The 18,411-nt window shown below is 48.6% G+C and overlaps 5 protein-coding genes across 5 annotated transcripts; 2 read left to right on the top strand and 3 right to left on the bottom strand.

The window, feature by feature from the left end:
* Positions 1 to 216: 216 nt before the first annotated feature.
* Positions 217 to 450, top strand: LACBIDRAFT_305019 (uncharacterized protein; the record flags this gene model as incomplete). The annotated part of the gene is made up of 1 exon (XM_001874976.1): positions 217 to 450. The coding sequence occupies one exon, from the start codon at positions 217 to 219 to the stop codon at positions 448 to 450; it is 234 nt and encodes a 77-aa protein (XP_001875011.1).
* Positions 451 to 2,602: 2,152 nt separating this feature from the next.
* On the bottom strand, positions 2,603 to 5,439 carry STT3 (oligosaccharyl transferase STT3 subunit; the record flags this gene model as incomplete). The annotated part of the gene is made up of 10 exons (XM_001874402.1): positions 2,603 to 2,731; positions 2,790 to 2,818; positions 2,878 to 2,966; positions 3,026 to 3,311; positions 3,362 to 4,140; positions 4,192 to 4,815; positions 4,868 to 5,067; positions 5,116 to 5,152; positions 5,211 to 5,228; positions 5,282 to 5,439. 10 exons carry the CDS (start codon positions 5,437 to 5,439, stop codon positions 2,603 to 2,605), a joined length of 2,349 nt encoding a protein of 782 aa, XP_001874437.1.
* Positions 5,440 to 5,720: 281 nt separating this feature from the next.
* Positions 5,721 to 9,724, bottom strand: LACBIDRAFT_291959 (uncharacterized protein). The gene is made up of 12 exons (XM_001874401.1): positions 9,713 to 9,724; positions 8,252 to 9,645; positions 7,983 to 8,051; positions 7,521 to 7,732; positions 7,374 to 7,459; positions 7,130 to 7,315; positions 6,861 to 7,075; positions 6,620 to 6,813; positions 6,292 to 6,550; positions 6,215 to 6,230; positions 5,909 to 5,930; positions 5,721 to 5,815 (listed from the first exon to the last, which is right to left on the bottom strand). The coding sequence occupies exons 2-6, from the start codon at positions 9,637 to 9,639 to the stop codon at positions 7,214 to 7,216; spliced, it is 1,857 nt and encodes a 618-aa protein (XP_001874436.1). The 5' UTR covers positions 9,640 to 9,645; positions 9,713 to 9,724; the 3' UTR covers positions 5,721 to 5,815; positions 5,909 to 5,930; positions 6,215 to 6,230; positions 6,292 to 6,550; positions 6,620 to 6,813; positions 6,861 to 7,075; positions 7,130 to 7,213.
* A 316-nt stretch (positions 9,725 to 10,040) lies between these two features.
* LACBIDRAFT_244551 (uncharacterized protein) lies at positions 10,041 to 13,185 on the top strand (the record flags this gene model as incomplete). The annotated part of the gene is made up of 13 exons (XM_001874975.1): positions 10,041 to 10,102; positions 10,146 to 10,185; positions 10,242 to 10,282; positions 10,335 to 10,644; positions 10,694 to 10,773; positions 10,827 to 11,169; positions 11,223 to 11,348; positions 11,399 to 11,761; positions 11,816 to 12,025; positions 12,080 to 12,277; positions 12,395 to 12,547; positions 12,572 to 12,718; positions 12,862 to 13,185. The coding sequence occupies 13 exons, from the start codon at positions 10,041 to 10,043 to the stop codon at positions 13,183 to 13,185; spliced, it is 2,397 nt and encodes a 798-aa protein (XP_001875010.1).
* Positions 13,186 to 13,567: 382 nt separating this feature from the next.
* Positions 13,568 to 16,580, bottom strand: LACBIDRAFT_291958 (uncharacterized protein; the record flags this gene model as incomplete). Its single annotated transcript, XM_001874400.1, has 20 exons — positions 13,568 to 13,933; positions 13,986 to 14,009; positions 14,071 to 14,094; positions 14,146 to 14,193; positions 14,254 to 14,379; positions 14,430 to 14,742; positions 14,799 to 14,993; positions 15,049 to 15,096; positions 15,149 to 15,226; positions 15,277 to 15,322; positions 15,372 to 15,385; positions 15,438 to 15,563; positions 15,615 to 15,719; positions 15,780 to 15,835; positions 15,888 to 15,928; positions 15,983 to 16,154; positions 16,202 to 16,223; positions 16,279 to 16,327; positions 16,383 to 16,458; positions 16,515 to 16,580. 20 exons carry the CDS (start codon positions 16,578 to 16,580, stop codon positions 13,568 to 13,570), a joined length of 1,995 nt encoding a protein of 664 aa, XP_001874435.1.
* Between the last annotated feature and the right edge of the window lie 1,831 nt (positions 16,581 to 18,411).

Here is an 18,411-nt window from a genome sequence, read left to right as displayed (position 1 = left end):
AGCCATCCAAGCCTGCCAAGGGACTCGCAGTCCTTATCGGACATTGTGCTTTTTGACGTGGAGCCATGCACACACAGACTGGCGAGTGCCGATAATGGTTTGTGGCGTCCTTGTAGTCCGTCGACGTATCTAGGGTACTTATGGGTAGATTGTCAATGCATATTTTGCTTAACTGCAAACAGAGGTTTTTTCATTTCATCGGAGCGGTTGATATTGATGTCTTGGTCAAGTCCGGATAGCCTGGAGTCTGGACCCTCGGGCCTTGGATTCTCGCACCGGCTTTATGACCTCTCACCTACCCAGTTGACCTTTCTCCTTTCGACCCCAACGGTCTTCAACTTTTCAGCAGCGCACACGCCCGCATTGCCGTTTGTTGGGACAAATTTACGCCAATCTTCGGAACTGTTTGAGAAACGTTTGTACTCAATTTCAGCGGAGAGACCATTCTAATAAGAAATTCATTGGGGGAGAGCCGCAGCCTCAGGCTTCAGCTCCCAGCAAACATTGACCCACTCCAGTATTGCCGGTTTCGCGACAGTGATAAGATTGAGTGTCGGACCCAACTAGCAAAAAAGACGAGAGAAGTGAGCTTCGTCAGTAGACAGTTGAGGCCTCATGTCTTTTCCACGTTGAACAACTGTGTCTTATCGTGATTGTCCCATTTTGTATATGTCTTCGCAATGTCTTTGGCCTCGCAGGTGCCAGGAACAATTCAGTGTTCATTGAGCGTCAAATGATCGAGATCGCGGGGATTAACGGTTCAGAGAGCGCCCGCCGTGGGTAGAAATATCTTGTGGGTATAAGCAGCGCGTAAAGGTAGTTGATCCGACAATGACGAATCTATTGCTTTGCTTTTCTAACTCTCCTTTTTACACACGTCAGCAGGACTGGATGGAACCAGATTGTCTGTTTTTAGGAAAGCATGCGGGCATTCGGTGGGTACAATGAGAATCTAGTTGGGGGGTATTCCGGGATAGTGTGGCTCGATTACGACACCCAGGTCGCTACTTGCTAAGATATTCAGTTCCGCAGTTGTTGTGGCAGATAGATGTGTAGTGTGTCCATGAAACCTGACTTCACGTAGACGCCTGAGGCAAAGATCCGTGCTGTTCACATTAGGTATAGGTAGATTTGGCCTTCTGGATTGTAGCATGGAGATGGGCAGGGCCGTGTCCGAGGGCTCTTTATCATAAATGATGAAACCCAGTATGTCTAATAGGGGGAGTAACACGTCAAGCTGGGGGCCATCGTCCTGGAAAGCTAGCCTTCGGACTATCTCGTTGGTAAAGATAGTTTCACAGGCAACTATGGTGAGCTTCTCAAGCTTCGGAACGGTTTCGAACAACCGCATCACACTTTGGGAACCTGGACTGCGAAGGGGATTAAAGTCCAGATGGAGGGCTTTCAGAGTGCACGAAGAACGCTGGAGAAGGGAGCTGATGCCGTCGAAACCTCCCTTCGGTAGCAGGTAGTAGATGCAAATGCGCAAGTCTTCCAGAACCGGTAACGTGAGTTGGTCCAACGGTTTCATCAATCTTCCGTCGATGTAAAAACTGAGTGCGCGCAACTGGGTTAATGGAGGGGGAATAGTTGACGACCGAGAAGTCAGCCAAGGTAAGGTGCAGCGGACGAGGTTCGGGGCTGCCAAAAATATGTTGAAATCGTTGTCATTCACGGGGCCCGTATAGTCATTGATCTTGAGCCAATCCACTGGCATTTTCTTAGGCCCAATATTGATCATTTTAATCTGACAGAGAGAAGGAGCAGTCATGAACGTGTCCATGACATTCGTCACCGACCGCTTTGGTGAGCGATTGCCGTATGTGAGGTTGCGAAGAATAGGAATGCGATTTCTGAGTTTGAAGACTAAGCTGAAAGACAAGGAAGAGGGTATGTATAACTCGACGTCATACCACCGCCGAGAATGCAACGTGAGGAGATCCAAGACTGTGCAACTGTCGATGGGCTCAACACCACGCTTGAAGCGTATGTAGAGGGGTGACTGGGTGGATCGCTGCAAACATATCTGCACCCGGCGAAAATTGGATGTCTGTTCTTGTATCGCAGCAACGCCATCGAGTCCGCCGAGGTTGACATGGATGGTTGACCAAAGTGAAGGAAGGTGGAGAACTATTTCTCTCCAACGTCGGCATGTTTGTCCTAACGCCCATGGCCAAAGGTGGTCCTCTATGAAATCTGGAATATCAAACTGATCTTCGAACGGATAAGGAGCTGCAAAGCGGTCGAATGGAATTGACCCGCAAAGCTTGAAAATGGTGCATAAAATTTCAAAAGGAAGGCAATGAATATGGCCTTCACTTGAGCCAGCATCGCGTAGACCCAATTGCATCTTTTTAATTGAGTTTTTAGACGCGAGAACTTGACATGGGCGTAGTGCATACCTACTGAGTAATCGATGACAGTGTGAACAAGTTGAAAGCGAAGGTTGGCTTAGGTAAGCAAGTAACAGAGGAACATCTGCAAGACCTATCCTCTTCTCCAATGCTTATTCCACCTCGACGTGGGATGTTTAAGAAATACAACTTTTTATACTCCCGTCATATGCAGGGGTCAGCAGCCTCGTCCAAATCTACACTACTTTTTAAGCGACTGCCACCCTCCGCCTTTGTTGTGGCTTACTGCGTTTCCGCTTCTTCCCCTTTTCGAAAGCATTTGCAGATTTTAAGTCTCGTCCCAGAGGGTCCTCTTTCCTGACCTGATAGATACGTACCTACAGGCGGAAAGTCAGACGAGGTGCAAAAAAAAAAAAAGTAGGTTTCAAGACGTACGATCCAGTTTTCAGAGGTGAATGCCTCATCTAGCAACGGTAACGTTAGTCCAAACGCCCACAAGATCGAGCACGACGACATCACGAACCGAGATAATCCAATGTAGGTCCGGCTTTTGGCAGAACTTGCTGGCGAACCCTGTCTGTGGCTTGCTGGCCACCAAAGAGTTCCGCGAATCTATCAAGCAACCCTCATCAATCGCCGTCTAAAACACGGGGCAAGATCAAAACACCCACCGATAATAAGACATTTTGTACATCAAACTGTCCTTCATCGTCTGCGATGCGCGGTCATCGACTCTGTATTCTCCCTGAGGGGTAAAATAATTGGGTTCCTGTATCTCATCGGGCCAAACACCTTGAGCGATCCGAACCATCCACAAAAACTTGTTGATGTCGTCACCGGAGTAGCCTAGAAGCCCACCAAAGATGACGAGAACGTAGTCGACATCGTGTTTGCGAAGGATGGGGTAGGCAACCTCCTCAGAACTTGACATGGCCTTGCCAACTGTTGCGATGTGAGCTGGCGAGAGTGACGTCAGCAAATGCAAATGGAAGAGGGGAGTGGCTTACTGTTATTCCAAGTGTTATTGTCAACCAGAGTCGGCCGGTCAGCCATACCGGCGATCTGATATCCATAGTCCCACCAACTCATAACGACAGCCGTCTCAGGTGTGTTTTGCCTGAGCCAATAATACGCCTCACGAAAATCATCGATAATATGCTGACTTCCGTCTTGGTTCTGCGACGCCAAGACGACAGAGGGTGAGGAATACGCGTTGGATGTGACCCAGGTACAATGGAATACGAAGAAGAAGAGCATGCTAAGGGTGTTGAGGATTACAACAAGACGAGCGTCGATCCCGAAGATGCCTTTAGGTGGGGGTGCACTACCCTTCTTCGCCGGAGAAGTAGCTGCAATGAGATTGGTGAGAGGGCTTGAAACTGGTGGGGGACCAGCAGCCGCAGCTTTCTTAGCCTTCTTGGAAGTGGTGGCTGGAGTTGCCACAGCCTGAGCAGGAGATGCCGTAGTATCAGTGGATGCAGGGACTTGCTCTTCAACGACATCGGGTTCAGTGGGATCAATGTAAGTATCCAATAAGGTTGATAGAGCGACTGCGGAAGCCACGCAAACAACGGGGGTAAGAGTTAGCATAAGACGGACCATAACCCCAGCAAAGTAGCTGGCCATGACGGCGTAGATGATCACAAAGAGGTGCTCGTCACGAAGCTCGCGGAAGCACATGACGACACCTGCGGGGAAGAGGAAGATGAGGAACTGGAGATCCATGAAGAAAGAAGGCCAGGCCGTCGGTTGATGTTCGGAGACTGAGGCAATGATGGGGATGTACCTAGATGAAACAGTCAGCAGTAGACAGGGAAAGCAATTGAAAGAAGATTACTTTTTGGCGTAACCGGTATCCCAGAGCGAGTAGAAACGACCGGTCCATGGCGCAATTGTGCCCTTGACTGTCAGGCCAACAAAGGCTGCGGTTCCGAGGATACCAACAACAAAGAGGCCAACATTAAGAAGGCTTCGGAATTGTGTAGATGACAAGTGCGACCGAACGAGCTGAGTGAAAGCTACGATCTGGAGGAGACCGAAGACACCGAGTGCGCCCATATGCTCACTAGTGCTGACAGGCTGGAAACCAACGAAGGGGACTTGCATACTCGCAAGAGTCCCAACAACGTACCAGGAAGAGTACCCTACGTAGAGGCGGTGAGAGAATCGGCCCATGAGTATGAGGACGAGAGCGTGCAGGGGTATCATGTTCGTAATGAACACGTATCCGCCCCAAGCCGCGACCATGTAGAAGTAGAACACTGCAGCGATGGTACCGAACAATGCGCTCCCTTGCTTCAGAGCTTTAATCCAGCAGAAGAAGGTGAACATGAGGAGGAAGATGGCAATAGCTTCGTTATCGTAGGAACCTGCCACTGAACGCGAGATATAGCCTGGTACAATTCCAATGAAGGCTGCCGCAAGAAGACCTGCACTTTCATCCTTCATTTCCTTTGTAAGCCTATGAAGGGTGTCAGGCTGAAACTCGCATAATTCTTGCCACTGAGACTCACATATACGTAGCCCATGCTGTCAACGCACTAAACCCAGGTGCTAGCAGCACACACACATTTCTAATATCCACAGGCAGGTTGAGAGCGTGCAGTGCGTTGTAGATGACACCACTGGTCGCCATTAAGCCTGGGTAAACGGTTCCACCAACGACCCTTCCGAGGGGGTACCACGCAGTGGGATCGAACCAATTCCAGAATTCCTGTCGAATTGATTAGCACAACATTTGGACGAATTTGACAGCACGCACATAGAAACCCTTCGAAGCCAACACCTTTGTCGCTCGACTGCGTCAAACTGCAGTGTCACATCCAATCCTGGGCAATGGAAGTGTCAAAAACTCACTAATTAAACCATGGATCGCTAAACAAAACTGTCAGCACAAAGCCCATCCCAGAGAAGCATATCATGCTCACAATTCATGGATGATACTTTCAAAATTGACGACAGCAAACAAACGAGAGGCGATAGCGGCGCCAGAAATAAGCGCGAGTGCGACGATCCGAAGCAGCGAAGCAGTGTTTTTGACCGTCGCCGGCGAAAGGCCTGTAGGGAGGGGGTAGGCCGTCGACATGGCCAACAGCGTCGATAGAGGCCTCTTTAGAGATGTCCTGTAAGTTGATGTTGAAGGAAAGAAATATTCGCGTGAGCTTGGTGTAAGCTCGTCGACGTGTCTTGCTGAGTCAGCAGAATTAGGACCTCACCCAAACAACACCCAGTAATATATCACCTGAATTTGCACCTGGATCATGGTGGTATGCATTGGGAAAGTTTGGCATGTTGTATTATTCTACATCCCTATAATGAAGACTGAATTTTACGATGTGGACCCAGGGACTAGCACAGGTTACTTACGCCAGATACACAGTGATCCGCTCGTCAAAATTGTAAGGCAATTCTGTGCGTTCACGGAGGTTGTTCAGAGGAGAAAGATATTTACCAGAGATGTTCTATTTTTCTCAAGTGTTATAAGTGTACTATGATCCTCAAAAATGAGTGGAAATTTTGAGCCAGAGTGTCACAGCCTATACATCTATACATACCCCCAGAGTCGGATAGTAGGTTCTGAAATGCAACTCACTTCTTTTGGACGGCACATTTTTTTACGATAACCTGTGTCTGTGCGGATTTGGTGTCGATTGGGGTCAACCTGTTGATAATTTCAATTTCGGAATCTATCCACGGATCATTCATGCTAGTCTGAAAATTATGAAGTTTCCCGCTCCGTCATCCTGGCCACCTTCGCAGAAGATCGTGCTCTAGCGTCAAGTCCTCCGTGGAATTCTGCACCGAAATTCCGTCAAGCACATTCATCGAAGCATAAGATTCATATATTCAGACCAACATACATTGATAGGGATACACCTGCGAGTAGCAAAGATAGATACATTCATTCATATTATTATTCATAGATGCGGTCATTAACCGATCCGAGCATCATCTGGCAGAAGCTGAGCCCTGCTTGGTCGTTTTGAAGGCACTGGTATTTGTAGGACAGACGTGTCGGTGACAGTGAACGTTGCAGATACTTGAGTTAGAGGAAGAGCCATAAATGCGAGAGTGGGAATTTGGGATGAGCCAGGCGGATTTTCGTGGCGCGAATTCTCTGCGGAATTTTGGTCCCCCAAACGAAGGAAGGTAGCCGCGATGATAGGAAAATTGCAAACTATGAGGGAGGTGCTTGCCTATGAAGTAAATTAACGGCTGCAGCTAATGGACGCAGAAGAGCAGTCGGGTGAAGAACTCCGACTTACCTCGACTAGACCGACAATCACGATTTTTGGTCCGCCGCGGTTAAGAATATATATGGCGTGGACAATAGCGACGATGGAAGTAATGATACAGGTCGAAAAAATCACTGTCAGGCGATGGCGTAACCATTTGTCTTGAAGTACAAAGAAAAGCTTGATAGGAAGCCCGAGCAGGAGGAGGTCAGCGACGGCGTCAACTGCGGAAGCAATGAGAGTAATTCACGGCAAAATAGTCTGGACCTACAAGTGAGTTTACATATTGCCACTTGCGTGCTTAGATTACATTGCGGAACCTTCATCTCCCGCCAGGCTGTTTGTGGCGTGCATACATAGAATAACTGGGCCACGAGGAAAAAACAGACGAGGAGGAATAAAGCACCGATGAGATATAGATACGGCCGCCTTAGCTTGCTGGGGTCGATTCGAATTACGGAAAAAAGAATCGAAAATCGGGAAGACCTTGACGATGCGATGTAAGATCAGCTGGTTGAAGAGAAGTCCCGAAGGTCGCACCATACGATGACATAAAACGTTGTCGTTATAACGTAGTAGCGAGCAACTCCATTGCTGCGGGCTACGAAAGGGATAGGTAAGCGGTTAAGCCATATTGTTTTGCTGGCGTTGGTCCGTCTTACTTGGGAAAAGCAAAACGGCAGCGACCTGGATGGCTAGGATCAACATAGAAAACAGAGAGAACGCCTGGCACGTCGAGCTAGTCAGCTTCATAAAGATGTAGTTGTGCAATTCGAGATCTAACATCATCAACCCAAAGCCTTGTTCTCCGCAAGTAAAAGCGATAGATAGTTGATCCAATAGCAAAGGTCGAGCAAATCAAAGACGTAACTGAGAAAAAGGCAAGTCAAGAAATTTCGGCTGCTTACAACTTGAAGAAAGACACACTTACCCTGAACTTGACGGAGGGGATCCTTTAAATCCATGAATAGAAAGCAAAGCGAGGTAGGAAAGAAAAAGTGGAAGGAAAAGGTCAACCACGGGAAAGACGGAACCAATTTCGAGCTCTCCAAATATATATGCAGCGCATTGCAGGCAAGACTTTGCATGTCTCGACCAGGGTACCGGAGCCCGAGGACGAGGTACATAGGCACAAGTTCACTCCTAAACAAGATTAAGCATTCAACCCCATTTGGGGAATGGTCGAGATCGCATAATTCCAAGATCTCGAACGGCGAAAACCCATATAGATCGAGACGGAGACATCGTGAAATCAGGGCGTAGAGCGGAATGTGGCATTCATCGCAAACGTTCATGCACGTTCAAGCTAGCAAATTGCCAGCGACGTCCGTTTAGGAGCGACCTACAATAATAGTAGCAATCGAATGAGAAGCGTACTAAGCCTTCAACACACCGAAGTTGTGGAGAAAGTTGTGATTTATCAAACACGCGCAGGCTTCTGAACGCGTCAGCGTTGGATGGCCTGAGAAAGGAGGCTAGGATGACTTCGACAGGTGAGTTTCCATGGCCGTGAAGGACATATTGTTGTGAAATCACTGAGTAGGAATGTCAAACCAGCTTTGTTGCGGCACGAGGCAGGGAGAAAATCAAATCGTCCGAGCGAAGTTGGGTGAATGCATTTCTTCCTTCCTGCCTAAACCTCGTGCACATGTTCGAGCTTACATAGAATAAATAACCTCAATACCATGCTGCACCAAATGATCCAGACATGATGTCGTGTCGGAGCCTAGGAGGACATGCACCTTGCTCGGATATTTTGAGCCGGGAGAATCACCTCGATGATAAATTCGGAGCCGTCGGAAGGAAGCGACCGATGGTTGCTCATGGGTCAGCTTTCTCTCTCGCGTTCTTGACAGGAGCATGTTCATGAATGCCGTGGAGCCAAGAGGCTCCTTCTCCCAGACCTTTATAGATAATGACTGGATGGATGGAAGTAGAGGTTCAGCATCAGGGGGAGACCGACATGTCAGCTTGCCAATGACAGCGTCCGTGAGCAAGGCATTGATACCATCGATGGTAAGATCCACAACAGATGGCAACGCCTTGAAAAGGGCTGTGACATCCTCCTCTGGAAGACGGATGGGAAAAACACGGTAAAATCCTTGTAGCCGAAATACTTTCAAAGTGCAGGATGACCGATGAATCAACTCGACGATGGAACCAAGCATATTTTCCACTTGTGACATGATTAAAAAATCTAGGGTCTCCAAGGCAGGGAGGGTGAGGTAGCTCAAAGAATTGGCATTCCCTGGTGCCGTAGTTGACCGGAGAGACATCGTAAGAGAACGTAGGTAGAGTAAAGTGACTGGCAGGAATGGTTGGTTTGGAAATTGGTATGCGAATGTATCGCAAATGACAAGATTGGTCGCCTGGTAAAAGATATTTGAATTTGTTGGGACGCAGACCCCAGCATAGCGAGTGATCTGGGACCAATTAATCTTGAAAGATATTGGGCTGATTAATTCCAATTTGACATCCCGTAGGTTAGGAGTATTTGAGAATGCGCGTGTGCGCTCCGGAGAAAATGGCGACAATAATGAATTGGTGCTGAAATGGAGCCGACGCAGTAGCGGCACCCTATTTTCAATCCTGTCCAACTTGGGAAGCAGTGACATCGGCATGTGGAGTTGCACATCGTACCAACGATCCGAGTGAGCTGTGAGCATATCAAGAGGCAGGCACTTATCTGGATTTGACCGGGAGTTGTGAAAGCGGATAGTAAGCCGAGATCCACGAGACCTTTGTAGGCAGATCGTTGCACGGGGAATGAGATTCTTGTCTAGATGCGTTTTCGACATGTAGAGGTTGATGTAAGACCAAAGTGTTGCCGTCTCGAGAACAACATCTCTCCAATAACGACAGGTCTCTCCAAGGCACCACGGCCACCGTATCGCATATGGATTCAAGAGACGTGGGTCACGGTAAACCGCGACACGGGGATTGCATAGGTGGAAGATAACACGCAGCACATCTGGAGGCAGACGATGAATTGCACTTGACTCTTGCGGAGCGGGTTGCTGTTGTATCTGATGGATCCGACTCGCCTCCATGAAATGCTGGTAGCTAGAACGATCGATCAAGCTTGCGGTTCAGAAAACATCGAGAAGCCACAGCGATACGCACCAAAAACGCTAACTATTTTCTGATAATAGAGGCGATTATCGAATCTCAAGCGCTTGACGACGAATGGGATTTTCGTGGTGGTGGTCGCGTCAAGAACACAGATCAAAAATCATGATGGCTATAGGTCCAGGAACAAGATTGGCCAACTTTGATCAACGACATTTCAAATTGGCGGGGAAGGCTTCCAGAAATAACACGGTCAAACAGCTTTTGCCGAGCTGCCAAGTTTGCCTTTGCTGGTTGCTAGACGCGTTCCCGGCAACATTTCTTCTTGGATACCTGCTGGGCCAGCCTGTCTCTCACTAAAACACCAGCGCGGCACACAGCCATGGATCTAGATCTTATCAAGCTGGTGAACAAGCTGCAGGACACCTTCAGCAACCTCGGTACGTCAGTTTGTGCACTTTTGGAGAGTATCGGAATCTAACAAAAGGACTATAGGTGGGGAGCTGGATATGCCTCAATTGGTTGTTGTATGTACCCTTTTTACACTAATTTCATAATGTGACATTGACTGCGTTGCATCAAGGTTGGCAGTCAATCGGCGGGAAAATCCTCCGTTCTCGAGACGTGTGTCTGCTTTTTCCCGTTCTTTCGGCGTCAGACTCACTCTCAGAAACAGAATAGTGGGAAGGGATTTTCTTCCTCGTGGCCAAGGGATCGTCACACGCAGACCGCTGGTCCTCCAGCTCATCCATACACCCGCACCGGCTGAACCCTCACCAACCGCACCGCCGTATACGGAATGGGGCCAATTTCTCCACATCGACAAAAGATTCACTGATTTCAACGAAATACGGAAGGAGATTGAGCAGGAGACGTTCCGAGTGGCTGGACAGAACAAAGGTGTTAGCAAGCTGCCCATATCGCTCCGGATATACAGTCCAAATGTTTTGGATTTGACTTTGGTGGATTTGCCTGGCCTAACAAAGGTATTTCAAATTTCTGCTCCTGCCTCGTCTCGTTTCTCAACTTCCTAAGATTCCCGTAGGAGATCAACCAAGTGACATCGAGCGGCAAATCCGCAATTTAGTCCTTGACTATATTTCGAAACCCAACAGGTATGTCTGCTGTGCCGCAGCTTTCGTCTTTGCTTCAATTTCAACGATTATAGTGTCATCCTTGCCGTCTCTGCCGCCAATGTTGACATTGCGAATTCGGAATCTTTGAAGCTTGCCCGCTCTATAGACGCTCAGGGCCGACGAACGATTGGTGTTTTGACTAAATTGGATCTCATGGATGCTGGTACTAACGCCTTGGATATTCTCACCGGGCGAGTGTATCCTCTCAAGTTGGGTTTCATTGGTGTAGTCAATCGCAGTCAGCAAGACATCAACTCGGAGAAGAGCATGTCGGACGCTAGGGAAAGTGAGGAAGAATTCTTCAAGAATCACCATGCGTATAGGAATATAGCACACAAGAATGGCACCAAGTATCTTGCGAAGACCTTGAATCAGGTTTGTGCCATCCCATTGTGACTCGTGGATCTAGTGACGTTAACGTCCTTTAGGTCTTAATGAATCACATCCGAGATAAGCTTCCGGACATGAAGGCACGACTGAACACATTAATGGGACAAGCCCAGCAAGAACTCAACTCCTTTGGGGACGCCGCCGTTTTTGGCGACAAAAATCAAGTATATTGCTTGTGATACTTCTAGAAAACGTTTTCTAACTTATCATACAGCAAGGATCTCTGATTCTACGGCTTATGACTCAATTTGCACGAGACTTCGTTTCTTCCATTGAGGGCACGAAAGTCGACATCTCGACGAAGGAGCTTTCTGGGGGTGCCCGGATATACTACATCTTCAACGACATCTTTGGTCACGCCCTCGCCTCCATTGATGCCACCCACAATCTGGATAACCAAGATATCAGAACCGCCATCCGTAACTCAACAGGACCCAGACCTAGCTTATTTGTCCCCGAAGTGGCGTTTGATTTGCTGGTAAAACCGCAGATCAAGCTGCTGGAAGCTCCGAGTCTAAGATGTGTTGAGCTGGTTTATGAGGAGCTCGTGAAGATTTGCCATAATTGCACGAGTGATGTAGATCATTTTACTGATTTTCGCAGTTTGATTAGTCCTAACTCATCCTTGTAGGAACTTCAACGATTCCCTCGCCTACACGCTCAGCTGATTGAAGTGGTTTCTGAGCTTCTTCGGGAACGACTCGGTCCAACATCCGAATATGCGCAGAGCTTGATTGAGATTCAAGCTGCATACATCAACACCAATCACCCGGCATTCATCTCTGGTTCCGCTCTTGCTGCACAAACGACTCCACCCCCTAGACCACAACTTCCGCAACGAGTAAGTTCTGCATCAGCATCATTCAAGGCCTGACACTCATCTTCTCTTTCCCAGCCGTCATCTACAGAGCCCATCAATGGTTACGGACCTTCACCAGAGGACGAAGATGAGGGCCTATCAGACGACCTCAATGGCGCGATCAGCACTAATGGTATTCGCGACGGGCGTTCTGTCTCTTCAACCCTTCATGATCGCTCACGGACCAATACCTCAGCTAACGCCACAGCCGCCGCCGCTATGGGCATGGGCACCGTCGCGAAGCGGTCATCATCAAAAACGCGCCATCAGCAGCGGTCCTCTCAAAGTCAACAACCACCCACCCAACAGAGACCTCAATCTGCATTCGGTCAGAACCAAAACCAGGCCCAGAGTCACCACAGCGGCGTAAGCGGGTCGCCGTCCACCAATACTGCTCGTGAAACGTTCTTGAACTACTTCTTTGGTCAAAACGGCCCTGGGCCGATTGCTGGTTCTAGTGTTGACAGGGCGCCTACACATGGTCACGGACATGGACACTCGCGTGTTCATGGTGGCATGGGACATCAGCTGGAGCCAGCGGCCCATTTCCAACCCATTGGCAGGGACGTATCTGGCGCTGATACTTCCATGACTGGACTCATGGCGGGCAAGCGTGGTATTGATGGGAACAATGCAGCGTACGATATGAAGAGTCTAGGCAAGCACATTGAGGCTGTACGTTCTTTCTTTCTTTGACCCTTCCTTCTACCCTTTCATTACTTTCCCACCCCAATTCAATAACCCGTCATACCTGACATCCCGACTTGCTAATTCTTCTCATCATTCAATTCCCCTGTCAACTTATCACACTTCTTCAGGTTTCCGGAGATGGATCGCAGTTGACCATGCGAGAGGAAATGGAGACTTCTCTTATCCGGTCGCTTATCGTCTCCTACTTTGCCATCGTACGGCAGAGCATCCAAGATCTCATTCCAAAAGCCATCATGCACTTCCTCGTCAACCATACATCGCAGCAGGTACAGAATCGGTTGGTATCGGCGCTATACAAACCGGACCTTTTCGCCGATATGCTAAATGAAGACGAAGCCCTTGTTGCGGAACGGACTAGGGTCAAAGCACTTCTGGATGCATACAAAGAAGCTTTCAAGACCCTGTCGGATGTCAGCTTGAAGTCATCATGAGCAGGACCGAACAGACGACCATAGATGTAGAGCTTTCATGCTCTTTTTCTCGACAGCTTTGTTACCCTTACGTTTAATACTTGACAATTCATGCATATTGCACTCCGTTCACCAGGGGCTCCAGTCACAACACTTATATGATGACTTATGATAGACACCTTAGGAACACACGATTGAAGGGAGGGAGGAGAGGCTGCAAGCCTAGAAACCTATGTCATTCTTGTCTATAGCTATAAACAGTCACGGAAGAAGTCACGAATACGAACTATGTACGCAAGAACCAGCGAGAGACGCAGACACACGAGACAACGGCGACGTTATTTCCCAGCGGACGGGACGAAAGAGCTGGCACAACAGCCATTGGGAACACCGAGCACGATGCTTATGACGTGATGTCAGAGGAAGGGGTCGCTGGGGCGGACGGCGCCTGCCCCTTGACTGTGACCCACTTCTCACCCTTTGGCTGGGTAGTGGCACCCTCAGCCTTATCGGTCTCCTCCTCTGAGGTAACGCTCTCCTCAGTGTCGGCATCCACGCCTGTGCTAGTCTCAGATTCCGAACTGCTAGAGGTTGAAGATTCGCTAGTGGCATCAGGGGTCAAGGCAGGCGTTGAGGCGGTAGAGGTCGATGCTGCTGGAGTCGTTTCAGTAGGAGTAGCCGAGTCGGTGGAAGAATCATCACTCTTCGAGGCCGCTGCTTCGGCTCGAAGCTTCTTGGCTTTAGCGGCGCGTTCTTTCCTCTCGAGCTTCTGTTGAAGAGGTAAGTCTGATGATGAAGACCGAAGAGAGCAATGCACGAACCTCTTTGGCTTCCTTTTCCTCCTTCTGAGTACCATAGGTGTCAGCAAATCGATATAGAGCAGGGGATACAAATACGATCGTGTACCTCTTTAGCCTCCTTCTCCTCCTTCTGTAATATGACATGAGGACTCGCAAAGTGACAAGAGTTATTCAAACTTACCTCTTTTTTTGCAGCCTCTTCGGCTTCCTTCTTCTCCTTGGCCTCACGCTAGGGAATGAAGGATGTCACTACTCAAGAGTAAGGTAATGAAATGAGAGTGATTCAAACCTCAGCCTTCTCTTTCTTGAGTTTTTCCCGAGTTTCACGCTCTTGAATGACCCATTGGGCGACTTCTTCCACGCACTCTCGGGGACGCGTCTTATTTCTGAGAAGGTAACCTTGAAGACTCGCAACCTGGAAATGAAAATTAATCTCTGTCTAAATGAAAGATTAAGCATACGTACACTTAGCTCATCTTCGGGAATAGCCTCAGCAAAACGTTTAGCAAGCTCAGAAATTTCTTCTTCAGTGAGAAGAGGAATGGCGTGCGTGTGTGATTTGCGCTTGGGAAGAGGAAGGTTCTTCTGCGATGCATCTGTCGGCGCGGCAGATGAAGAGATTGTAGCTGCGGTTGGTTTGTGAGGGAAGAAGCATTTAAAGATACCCTCTGCTTGCCACTTAGTCGCATGGGTAAAGTTGATCCATACGTCCATGCGGCCAGGTCGGCTGAGAGCAGGGTCGAGGCGCTCAATATGGTTAGTGGTAGCAAAGAGGAGACTAGACACGCGAACCGTTATTAGCCACCATCACCATTTAATGCAACAGAGACGTACCGCCCCTCCGCCGCAGCTACGCCATCAATGCTATTGAGAAGACCACTTAGACTCAAGGTAGAACCGTCAGTACTTTCAGCCGCCGCAGCGGCGTCCTTATCTTTGGCTGTGGCGGTGGGTGCCCCGGTAGAGCTGGCATCACGGCTGACCGAACGCGTAAACGCAGCGTCCAAATCTTCCAAAAGGAGTATACATCTATGAATTCGAAATGAGTATCAGGTATCAAGTAATGCGAACGACAAACACGGACCTCGAAGATACATGACCCATCAACGTCGTTAGTGTGTTATCACTCATCCTGCGGTTGGATGATCAATCAAAGAGGTAGATTATAAATAGAAGGGACCTACCCCTTCGCTGATAGCGAAACGACGTAGATATCTAACCCCAGTTCACCGGCCAGAGAGTGAATAAGAGAGGTCTTTCCACTATGGAACATGTAAGTTCTGGTGAGTCTCATAAACGAAATATCTCATACCTTCCAGGAACACCATGCAACAAATAACCCCTCCTGAAAGGAATGCCTATAACTGGTTCAATTGAACGCCCATATGGTACAGCATCGGCACAAACCTCGCTCCGCATACCTAAATTAAATAACGATCAAAAAAAGTCACAAACGGGAATGCAGAGACATACCATTCCTCGGAAGACATGAAATCCTTGCAATCTGCAAGAAGCATATCCTTAACGCCAGGTTGGAGCACGATAGAGCTCATAGGCCTCTTTTGACGAGCACCATTGAATCTCCAGCCGCCATACGAACTGCACGGGTTGATGAATATCACTATGAACAACGTAAAGGAAAATACTTACGTATCAGCGAGGAATATATGAACGCGATGCTCAGAATCCTTTTCATAATCACGCTTGGCCTCCAGAACAAGTTTCTTCAAGATGTCGTTGTTCCGAGCGACAACACTGTATTTAATACAAAAATGTCAAAAAAGGTTGCGCGACCAGCCATTTGAAAGCACAGACCTGATCTTGAGAGCAGCCCCACGGCGATAATCGGGGTAACGCTGAGTACGCGTAATCTATCAACCGCGTTAATGAAGGGGGCGAAGTAGCTTCCCGGCAAAACCTTACTCTAAGCCAGTGACCACGGTAATAAATGGTGTGGGTAGTGTCTGAGTAAACATTTCGGTTAATTTCAACCGTGCGAAATCTGTCAAAAAACTTACCTAAGCTTGGCAGGAACGCCACTTTGCGCTTTCGACGACCATGAACCATGCCGTCCCCTTCATCTTCTTCCTCATCATCCTCTAGGTCGCCTGTAGTGCTGTAATTCATGCCATTGCGACCGACTGAGCGCGTGGTAATCTCAAACTCCCTGCTTCGGCCCCAAGCGGGTTGCTGACAAAGAGTTACGGCACATTCTGTAGGCGTGAAACTAGACCAACCTTAGAAAGCCAGTGCATTAACCTGGATCCAAAGGTCAGCAATCGACGGCAAGGAAAAGTTTAGGGCGAAGTCGTACCAGTCGTATGGGTAATCCTCTTGAGAGAAATGTGCAGTGAGGAAGAAAGCTACAATGCTGTTAAGCCTCTCGGCAAAACGGAGAACATGTCATAGAAAACCCACAATCCACAAAACCATTCCAGGCCGACATGGAGGCCCGTCGAGCGGTTTCTACTGTCCCGCCAATAACTACCAGTTTCTAGAAGAGCAAAGGAACGTCAGGATAGACATTCGTCGCTGCAATTCAGGACCTACAAGGGTGTCTTGGATAGCGCCTGTGTTCATGCCGAAAGGGGAGAGTATACTTTTTATGGCGTCCATGGCGGGCGAGTGGGGAAGACAAGTAAAAGGACAAGAAAGGAGAGGGGTCAACAAAAAATTATGCAGCGCCTTATATGGGTTTTGATGCAAGGGTGGGCCTCGTGCCGCATCGAAGATTGAGACAGGGTAAAGGCCTAAGAAGAACCGCGGGCTCAACGGACCCTTTCAATCTTCGTTCTCCCGATGACACCTCTGAACGTGCGATCGTCTAAGACTGCCGCATCTTGGGTCCAAGATTGGTAAGAAGCGCCCAGTACGTTTCACAACCGCGCTCTTCAGTCTATACGCTCTCTGAGTCCCTCGCCAGCCTAAGAGCTTCACCCGTTGCCTAATGTCCAATGCCTTTCGGCGCTAAGTACTTACGTTTTATCAGGCATGAACGGTGGCGCTAAATGTGGCATTCCATTTTCCTGGTTGCCCCAATAACTTGATTGGACCCTGAGCTACCAGATCACAGCAAATGACAACGTGAGTGAATGCCCTAAATAGCCGAGGAAGTCATTGCAAGTCAGTGACATCGAACAATTTGAGTCATAATGCATCAGGAAGTCACTTCAGCAGTCATTTATGGTGGTAGCCGTACCGTAACGGTAGTTCATCGCTGGACCAGGACGCCTCTTGATGCAAAGTAAAAGGGGATCTAATTATTGCCATCACGCCAGGCATATCACGGGTCATATGAAAAAACAAATACGAACCCCCATATACTTATGCCTGCGTGCGCACACACCGTCCTTGACACAGAACGGAAGATTTTAGGATGTCGTCCATGTTATTTTCATTACCCGCTGGAGAATAGGACCGGCGTAACCACACTGGTGTCGCGCGTTCCCAAAGTCGTAGACTCGAATTGACCCCAGTATCCCGCAGGCGAGGAACAGCCGAAGAGCCTCACCATTCTCCTGGTTATAGGCGATTGAAGCCGCAGATACTTACGGCAATTGGCAATGGGACCAAGCAACGCCACTGGCGGCTGGTTCGCACTGCTGCGAGTCTTGAACCGGCGTAAGCCTGTGAGTCTAGTGCATATTACAGGTAAAGGCCTTCAGCGACGTGTAGCCAGCAGCACCTCTTTAGGCAAATGAGCTGGAAGTAGCCTTGATTACAAGGCATCCCCACGCTTCCGTGTTAAAGAATTCCAGTCATTTTACGAACGACCACACAAACTTGGAATGATACCAAGCCTGAGTCCAATGCTTGATGCAATCGTTCTTTTTTTCACCATCCTGGGTAGGTAATGGGTCACTTGGGAATTGATCGAGAAAACGAAGGCACAGCAGGAGGTCGTGTAGAAAAAGGGCCGCAGTGATAAGAAGCCCCAGAACGGATATAACTTCCAGTGAGCCGTCCGATATTTGAAGTGCGGGGTAGCAGATCGCCTGGATACGCCTCGGAGAAACGGTGCACCAAAAATAACATGAAGAAATAAAACCTCAGCGTTTCGCAGCCTGGAATTTACTTGACCAATTTCCGATACTTGGTGTCGTTACATGCGGAAGTAGGCATTTTTGTGGACCGAGACCATGGCTCCCCAGCTCGATAGCATTCTTTCGGTGCGCATATAAGCAATAAATCCCCGAGTTGCATAAAGCTGTTGAACAAACCTCAGATGATCGACAATCGCTGCGTGATCGAGATTGAAATTCAAGATTGGCATCCATCTCCTTGCCCGATTACACAGATAGGCTGTGAGCGCGCAGGTCGAAATCAAAAACGCGTCAAAATCGGAGAGATAAACAGCATCTGACGAACCTTGAGAGAAATCGCGAGTCATAAATTACAATCGGCAAGCCCATTGTTGATGCGCACGCGAACGTATGACTGTCGGAAC

Source organism: Laccaria bicolor, genomic scaffold (genome assembly GCF_000143565.1).
Source record: "Laccaria bicolor S238N-H82 LACBIscaffold_2 genomic scaffold, whole genome shotgun sequence".
Lineage (NCBI taxonomy): Eukaryota > Fungi > Basidiomycota > Agaricomycetes > Agaricales > Hydnangiaceae > Laccaria > Laccaria bicolor.
This window is presented reverse-complemented; position numbering and strand designations above follow the sequence as displayed.

What these genes read in the sequence shown, in the direction of transcription:
- LACBIDRAFT_291959 (XM_001874401.1), bottom strand. Translation starts at nt 9,639, where the DNA reads ATGGAGGCGAGTCGGATCCATCAGATACAACAGCAACCCGCTCCGCAA. An exon ending in CAACTTTCTCCACAACTTCG is followed by an intron (nt 7,733 to 7,982) that starts GTGTGTTGAAGG and finishes AATCTTGTTTAG; the next exon opens with GAGTGAACTTGTGCCTATGT. An exon ending in TCCCCTCCGTCAAGTTCAGG is followed by an intron (nt 7,460 to 7,520) that starts GTAAGTGTGTCT and finishes CCTTTTTCTCAG; the next exon opens with TTACGTCTTTGATTTGCTCG.